A 9,052-nucleotide genomic window follows, 5' to 3' on the forward strand; every position below is an offset into this window, starting at 1 on the left:
TTAAGTGCCATCAAGTCGTTGACTCATGGCGACCCTATGGATAGTTGCCCTAAATGGGTTTCGATACACGCAAAGGCAGCTCATCGGAGATCACGTTGCAATAAAGCTGTCCTTATTGTGTCCATCCGATTGGTGGCCTTCCTTTCTTCTGTTGTCCTTCCACCATGCTGAGGAGAATATCCTTTTCCAAGGAGCTGTTTCTTCGCATAATATGCCAAAGCACAACAGGCGGAGTCCTGTCATTTGGTCCTGCTGAGAGAGACTTGGTTTGATCCTGTTGAGCTGTGGTCCCCAACCTCCGGGCCGCGCACCAATACCGATCTGCGAAGCATGCAGTGGTGCAGCGGTAGCCGGAACACACCCAGTACATCTTTAAGAAAAAAGCCGAAATAAACAAGCTAATTAATTAGGTGTCACCTCTGATCTGGGCGGCACCTAATTAATTAAAAATGCATACACGAGGGAATCTGCAAATGCCGGAAATTCAAGCAACACACACAAAAAATGCTGGTGAACGCAGCAGGCCAGGCAGCATCTATAGGAAGAGGCCCGAAACGTCAACTGTACCTCTTCCTATAGATGCTGCCTGGCCTGCTGCGTTCACCAGCATTTTTTGTGTGTATTACCTAATCAATTAGCTTGTTTATTTCGGCTTTTTACTTAAGGATGTGCTGGGTGTGCTCCGGATACTGCTGCACCGCTGCATTCTTCGCGGATTGGTATCGGTCCGCGGCCCGGAGGTTGGGGACCCCTGTTGTTGAGGACTGATTGTTCTGAGAGAGGTCCACAAGATGTGTGATATTTTTCTCTAGCACCACATTTCAAAGGCATCGATACACTTCCTATCCTCCTCCTTTCCCAACCATATAATGTCATTGAGAACACTATGACCTGCATAAGTAAAATCTTTGTACGTAGAGATAGATTCTTGTTCCTGCAGATCTTCTCTCAATCCTTAATGGCTACTCTGCCAAGAGTGATCCTTCGTTGGATTTCCTGACTGCTTACCACTTTGGTATTAATCATTGATCCAAGTTGAAACTTTCACCACTTCAATTTGCTCTCCATCGAGATTGAAATTGGTTGTGCTGCCAGTAGTCATAACCTTAGACTTCCTTGAGTTAAGGTACACGTTCAGATCATCTGACTCCATGCCAATTCATATTTGGCACAAATAGGAGTCTAGGTTATTGGGCTGTTTGCTCTGCTTTGGAACTTGTCCCTTCACTCTGCCTGAAAAGCTGTCTTATTTCTTTGTTATTACTTGCACGAAACTGCAGCTATGAAGAGACGATCCCATCTGAAGCTGAAACAAATTCAAGAGAAGACGTATGTGACTTTGAGATGTTCAGGTTCCACATGTCAAATATGATCACAGTGCAATTAGAGTACTACACTGGCATGGATTGAGACTGGTTAAAGAACAGTAAAGAGGAGGAAGAAAGTAATCATATTCAGTTGGAAGACTATGACTAGGTATTTGACAAAGAGATGAGTGCTGGAACTTCAGGTGTGCACAACCTACATCAATGATTTCCATGAGATAAGTTAAAAATTTTGCTGATGATTGAAACCTGGGTCCCAGTGTGGATTGCATGGATTAAAGGTTAGCTGAAAACACACAATCAAATGTGTCTTTTGTGTTAAATCAGATTAGCAAAGATTTGCAGGGCAGCCATCAAGTGTCACAATGCTTCCAGCGCCAACATAATTAGCCCACAACTAACCTTAACCATCTATGGAATTGTAGGAGGAAACCAGGGCACCCGGAGGAACACCCCATGGACAAGGAGCAGGTGCCAACAGGAAATGAAACCCAATTGGCGATCGCTGGTGCTGTAAAGTGATGCTCTAAGAGGTACAGTGAACAAATAAGGACATAGCAGGTGAAATATAAAGTAGAAAAAAGCAGCGTATCATTAAACAGTGAGAGATTTAAAGGTGTCCACACACAATCACTTAAAGTTAACCTGTAGGTACTGAAAGAAATGAGGAAGGAGCACAATATCTTGGTTATCCTTATTGTAAATAGATTTTTGAACAAGAGATATTACTGGAATTTTAACAAGACCGAGTGAAGCCACACTGTACAGCCCTGGTCTCCCTACCCAAGGAAGATGGGTGCAACCAAAGGTTTATTGGATCAATTCTTGTAATGGGGGAATTGTTCAGTAAGGAGAGTGTTGGTGGAGAGACCCGTACTCTCCTGAATTTAGCAGATATAAGCAAACTGTTTCCCAATTGATATATTCCCAGTGCAGCGAAACAAAGCACAAGCCATTCAGGCCTGAGAAAAGAAAATCCTTCACTTACATGGAGCTTGTAATTCCCTACCTCAGCAGTGCGCACATTCACGACAGACCTTGACAAATTTTTAATTATTAAGGAAATCAAAGGAATACACGGTACACGCAGGAAAGTGGCGGAGGTTTATTACTGCCTTTGTATGGTTCCATTTAACACCTGGGAATCCAGACTACCTTCAGGGGAATCCAGGGATAAGGGAAAGCAGTGGGATGTTTCAAAGGTAATCATAATGAACGGCACGAGGAGGGAAAACGGTTGACTCCTGCTTTCATTATTAATCTTATAACAATTCTATTCATGCTCTCCCTCTCTCGCTGACCCCCAAAGATTTTTAAACTAGATGGGCAACAGAGCCTTCAAACCTCCTGCTCCATCATCTTCACTTCCTCCACATTCCCAAGTATGGCGACACCTCCTCCCATTACAGACCCTCTTCCACCACCCCACACAGTCCCTCCTCCTACGATAGCCGCCCTCATCCCCCTCCAAACGACAAGGTCCCTCCCCTATCATAGCCCCTCTTCCTCCAGCCCACCACACGGAATCCATCCCCCTCACAGCATCCCCTTTCTTCATCGCACACCTCTCTCCCACCACAGCCCCTCAGAGACACACACACACCACCGCCCGCCCAACTTCCCCCACCCACAGCAATGGAGGCCGCTCAAACGCCCTTCCCGCCAGGCCCCAGGTGCCTCCAACCTGGGTCGCCACAGTCCGTCTCCAGGAAGTCCTGCTCCAGCAAGTGCTCCACGATGAGCGCGACCTGCTCACTCAGTTCCCGCATAGTGCGCCGAACTTGCAATGTGCCCGCTTCAAAGAAGAAGGAAGTTACTGCACCGCCGCCGTTCTTCCTCTGTGAAACATGGGCCCGGTCCCGCTGCCGAGCCCGGGGCAAGCCCCGCCCCCGCTGCCGCGTCGGACCAAGCCCCGCCCCCGCTGCCGAGCCCGGGCCAAGCCCCGCCCCCGCCCCCGCGATCGGACCAAGCCCCGCCCCACGATCGGACCAAGCCCCGCCCCGCTGCCGCGTCGGACCAAGCCCGGCCCCGCTGCCGCGTCGGACCAAGCCCGGCCCCGCTGCCGCGTCGGACCAAGCCCCGCCCCCGCTGCCGAGCCCGGGCCAAGCCCCCGCCCCCGCGATCGGACCAAGCCCCGCCCCGCTGCCGAGCCCGGGCCAAGCCCCCGCCCCCGCGATCGGACCAAGCCCCGCCCCGCGATCGGACCAAGCCCGGCCCCGCTGCCGAGCCCGGGCCAAGCCCCGCCCCCGCCCCCGCGATCGGACCAAGCCCCGCCCCCGCTGCCGAGCCCGGGCCAAGCCCCGCCCCCGCCCCCGCGATCGGACCAAGCCCGGCCCCGCTGCCGAGCCCGGGCCAAGCCCGGCCCCGCTGCCGCGTCGGACCAAGCCCCGCCCCGCTGCCGAGCCCGGGCCAAGCCCCCGCCCCCGCCCCCGCGATCGGACCAAGCCCCGCCCCCGCTGCCGAGCCCGGGCCAAGCCCCGCCCCCGCCCCCGCGATCGGACCAAGCCCGGCCCCGCTGCCGAGCCCGGGCCAAGCCCGGCCCCGCTGCCGCCGGACCAAGCCCCGCCCCGCTGCCGAGCCCGGGCCAAGCCCCCGCCCCCGCCCCCGCGATCGGACCAAGCCCCGCCCCGCGATCGGACCAAGCCCGGCCCCGCTGCCGCGTCGGACCAAGCCCCGCCCCGCTGCCGAGCCCGGGCCAAGCCCCCGCCCCCGCTGCCGCGTCGGACCAAGCCCCGCCCCCGCTGCCGAGCCCGGGCCAAGCCCCGCCCCCTCGCCGTGATCGTGTCAATCCACGCCCCCTTGCTTGTTCTGAGCCTGTCTGTTTGAAACCTGTCCCACCCCTCACGGCACTTCCCACAATCGCTTGTCCCACGTGACAGTGACTATACTCACCCCGTCAGTCTCCCTCTGTGTCTGCATTCCCTTGCCACTGCGGTGAAGTCAAGCCCTCATTATATTTCTGCTCCTACCCACCCACCCACTCCATTTTTACCAACTCCCGTCCCTTCCTTCCTTCTCTTCTTCCTCACGCTGACCCTAACATTACCCGCCTTAGATCCTCTCCTGCAATCCAGTTGACCAAACCCACCCACCACCATTTCCCCTTCAATACCATCTAACCATCACTCTACTCATAACCCTTCCATTCCTCATTCCACATCACCCTATTCTCCCTACCATACTTCACCTATCATCTTGCACCCATTCCTTTTATATGACCCTTCAGGCCCTGCCTTCACCAACAGTCAGCTGTCCCCATCCCTGCTCCCCTCATCCATCCTCCCACTTGCCATTCCAACTCTTTCCTCACACCCAATGATTCAGCATTCACAGCAGGCTGTCTGCCTTGTGAAGGAAGAGATGTAGAGGCGTTTCTGCCTTCTTGCCCTAAGGCAGACGTTATCTTAAAAACTTAAGACTGTGTACCATCAAGATCATCAAACATCCAATGTACAAAAAAAAACCAAATTGTGTAAACAATAAAAAGTAAACAAATAATGTTAACTGCAGAGTCCTCAGCACTGTGCTGATGGGTGCAGAGTCAGTCCACCAAAGTGCCTTGATCAAATCGCACAAATAGCAAATAAGAAGTAAACAAAAAGCTCAGGAATATGAACTGCAGGGCTGCCAAAAGTGAGTCCACAGCTGCAGAGTGCATTCAGTGTTAAAGTGAGTGAAGCCCATCAAACCAGGCACCGTGGGACTGTCAAACACAGGCACACAGTGCTGGACATCTGTTCGTTTTCCACTCATCCTCGACAATTTTAATCCTGATAGTAACGGAGCCAACCACAGATTAGGAATTTCACCAATGCCGAACCCCTCAGAAGCGCCAGGTTGTTCGGTCAGCCTAAACAGATATTCTTGAAAGGGATATTACAGGCTGCAACCGACCGCCGTTCAGAAGCAGAAGAGCGTTGAGTCATTTTGTAAGGCCATCAGCAAGATGTCGCCATTGCTCACTGGCGCCCTCTAGCCACAATCAGTAATATGATGATCTGCGTGAGGAGATGACATGGTCAAGGACCTCGGGAGAGCAACTTTGCTGATAAAATGGAACAAGTTGTTTTACTTCTTTTGTACAGATAAATATGACGTTTTATTTTAATTTAAATTCATTCTTCAAATATGATTTAATACAGTACAAACAGTTTGAAATGTAAATCCCTTTTGCAGAAGGTAATAACCTGAAATAGTTAATTCACATACATATTCAATCAGTTCATATCTATTTTAGCATTGTAACCACTTGGTCATACCCACTGAGTCACAGGCATTCACTTACACCCAACTATACGTTAAAACTATCAATTCACACCTCTGCATTCAAACTCACAGAGTCATACATAAACCCACACTAGCAAATACTGCCTCACGCAAATTCCCTCATGCGTAACCTCACTATTACCCTCTTCCCCATAGTAAACCACTCAATGTCATGTGTCGTCAGTTCATACTAACATATGATTATACTCACATCCATCCACTGAAAAGATAAATGTTATGGCCATTGAGTATATAAATTTAAATCTTTCAGACATCAGTTCAAATGTGTATTGTGCAGAGCAGAAAGTGGGCCATTTTTGCCACATCCAATGTAATATACTGAAGAAGGTCCTGAGGAAATTCACTGAATACAACAACTGGAGAATGGAGTCTAAAAGAACTGAGGATTCTTCAGGACTGATTGCTTTTAAGAGCTGCAAAAGAGTAGCAAACTTCACACATACTGCACTTGCTGATATACACAGAAACCTTCAGTCAACCCTGAACAGATGTTTGATTGCAGGTCCCTATGCACCATGGTGGTCTCACAAGGTATCATCTTTAAGGGATATACATTCCATTCCTCCAGTACAAATTGAAAATTTACATCATTTCTGTGCAATCATCATTTTTTTCTGGGATGGTGGCAGCAGACAGCCTTTGAGCAGATGTGTTAGAAGATCTCTTGGACGCTCCTCACTCAATTTTAATATTTGCCTGAGGGAAAAGAAATGTGATTAAAAGGTTGGAGCAGTAGCTGCAACACTAATTTATTGTATCTGTGGTATAGATTTCTTATTGTATGTACCATTTACAATCCTAATGCCTGCTACTTCTGCAAGAATACTCCTCATGTACACACAAACTCTTTCCTGTGAATAGTCTGTCACTACACAACCTCACTCCTCCTCCATGTACAGTTGTTCCCTTGCCTGCAATCACTTCCCATGGTCTTGTCTCCTTCCACACCGGAATATAGTTCTCTGCCAGCATCTTTCTTTTCAGATGCATTCCTTCCCTGGAACACTCATATGTCATACGTCTCATATGCATTACTGTGCAAATGTCTTAGGCGCATATATGTAGCTAGGGTGCCTAAGATTTTTAAACAGTGCTCTATTTGTCAATGTGGAACAAGAGAGCGAGTTTGTTAATCTTGCAGGGGCAAAGGATGTTGGGAATGGCGAGGCTGGAGGGTGTGGGGCAGGTGGCAGAGCAGTGCCAGGGCTGGTGAGTGGAGGGGACGGGGCTGGGTAACATGGGTGCAGACACCCAGCCCTGAGACACCAGGCAAGGTGATTTGATTCCAAATGACTGGTTTATTGATCATTACAGAATGTCTCTCTGCTGCTTCCTGCTCCCTCCCCTCTCCCTTCCTCTTTTCCCAGCCATGATCTCCTCTCCCTGTCCCCTTCCCACTTTCAGTCCACAGTAGAGACCCATATCAGAATCAGGTTTATCAACATTTAGATATGTAATGATTTTTTTCATGTGGCAGCAGTACATAAATTTACTACAGCAAAGTCTTAGGCCAGATGGAGCCAGCTTGTGAGAGGTGGAGATAGAGGCTGCAGAATGATAAACAAGGGCATAAAGTTACACATGCTGCAATAAGATAAGTAACGAAACTACTAACAGAAACCATGAAGAGAAAAAGGAAATAGTAAATAAATTAGTTGTTCTTATTTTAATAGATGTGGAAGATAGACCACACTCTTTAACAGCTTGAGGAACACAAACAGGAAACCTTCCACAAAAGTATTAACCCATTAAGTTTAAGGGCAGCTGTATACAATACTGCAAATATTCAATGTTAAATTCCTTCCTGTTCCCTGTAGTACCGTATAGAGACTGGAGTCAATGCCCTTCCCCGGTATCCCCTCATAACAGACTCTTCATGTGTCGGTGCTAATATTCCTCACAAATCCTCACTCATTCCATTCAGCATTCTTCCCTATTCCTACTCCTGCTTTGTTTTATTTTTGTTGGATTGACATCAATTGCCTCAGTCTTTTCCTGCAGTGGTGAGTTACATATTTCACTTTCAAAGCTACTGCATTTCTCTTTAATTTCTGCTGTATATACTGGTTGATTGATGCCCCCTGAATTTAGATAGTCTCATAAGAAACGTATATTGTGTATTTATCTTCCCAATCCAATCATAGTTTTGAAGTCTTTTTCTCAGTTCTCCAGAAAATTTTAAGTAATATACGAAAGATACTGGAAATCTGAACTAAAGCAGAAAATGCTGAAAAAAATCACCAGATCCAATGGTATTTTCAGACAAATTTAATGTTTCAGGTCTAACACCTTTCATCAGAACTGGAAAAAAAAGCTAGTTCTCAATTATTAGTGATTGTAGCTCTGTACTCTTAATTCCGGTGTTACTCTCATAAACTATTTTCATGGACTTTCTCCTAAGCTATCAGGGACTCCCTGTAACGTGGAAGAATATGCACTGACTACGCTTACATAAGCTAATTATAAGTAAAGTATTGTTGAATTCCAGCCAACTAAAAATCAATCCAAGTGTTTGTTGACATTTTATTACTTTTGATGACTGATAATTCACCTTGTAAACCATTTGTCATATTGGATTCCGTTGCTCTTATTTTAACTATCATTTTCTGAGGTGAAGGTGATGTATTTAAATTCCAAGATTGCATCACACAGTATCGATTTATTTAAAAGGTCACCTGCTTCTTAATGTCCTTAAGTGCAAGCTTTGATAGCAAATTGACTGCAGTCACCCTCTCCTGTATTCAATTGTACACATTTTGTAGCATGTACAATACAAATCTACTGGATCCCCCCAACAAAGCCCTCCATTTTTCTTTCATCAATGTTCCTAAGAGTCTCTTAAATGTCTCCAATGTATCCACCTCTACCACCACCCTTGGCAGTGTGTTCCACACACCCACCAGTCACTGTGTAAAAAAAAAACATCCCCCTCCCGTCATCTTAAAATTATGCCATCTTGTATTAATATTTCTGCCCTTAGGGAGAAGGTGCCAGCTGGGGAGGTGCCCTTAGGGAGAAGGTGCCCTTGGGGAGAAGGTGTTCTTGGGAAGAAGGTGCCCTTGAGGAGAAGGTGCCAGCTGTCTGCTCTATCAATGCATCTTATCTTCTTAAACCCTCCTTCACTCCAAAGAGAAATTCCCTGGCTTGCTCACCTTGTCCAACTCCATGCACATTTCCTGTTTAACCTCTGATCATTCCTACCCTCACTCTACTTATGTGTATAACACCTTGGGGATTTTCTTAATCCTACTCTTTTCTTAATCTTCAATTATGTGAAGAAAAAAAGGATGACAGGAGTGAAGGTAGAACCGATTAGAGATAAAGGTGGGAAGATGTGCCTGGAGGCTGTGGAAGTTAGCAAGGTCCTCAATGAATACTTCTCTTCGGTATTCATCAATGAGAGGGAACTTGATGATGGTGAGGACAATATGAGTGAGGTT

The 9,052-nt window shown here is 47.6% G+C and overlaps 2 protein-coding genes across 2 annotated transcripts in view; one reads left to right on the forward strand and one right to left on the reverse strand.

Annotated features, from left to right (window-relative positions):
- Window positions 1-3,221, reverse strand: part of LOC134344211 (apoptosis regulator BAX-like) — a 27,942-nt gene extending 24,721 nt beyond the window's left edge. The window contains exon 1 of the mRNA XM_063043623.1: window positions 3,010-3,221. Within this exon, the coding sequence (XP_062899693.1) occupies window positions 3,010-3,094 (85 nt within the window). The 5' untranslated portion in view covers window positions 3,095-3,221. The remainder of the gene's footprint in view (window positions 1-3,009) is intronic.
- On the forward strand, window positions 3,173-4,201 carry LOC134343727 (uncharacterized). The gene has a single exon (XM_063042477.1). The coding sequence runs from the start codon at window positions 3,173-3,175 to the stop codon at window positions 4,199-4,201; it is 1,029 nt and encodes a 342-aa protein (XP_062898547.1).
- Window positions 4,202-9,052: the final 4,851 nt, after the last annotated feature.

This window comes from Mobula hypostoma, chromosome 3 (genome assembly GCF_963921235.1).
Source record: "Mobula hypostoma chromosome 3, sMobHyp1.1, whole genome shotgun sequence".
Lineage (NCBI taxonomy): Eukaryota > Metazoa > Chordata > Chondrichthyes > Myliobatiformes > Myliobatidae > Mobula > Mobula hypostoma.

What these genes read in the sequence shown, in the direction of transcription:
- LOC134343727 (XM_063042477.1), top strand. Translation starts at nt 3,173, where the DNA reads ATGGGCCCGGTCCCGCTGCCGAGCCCGGGGCAAGCCCCGCCCCCGCTG.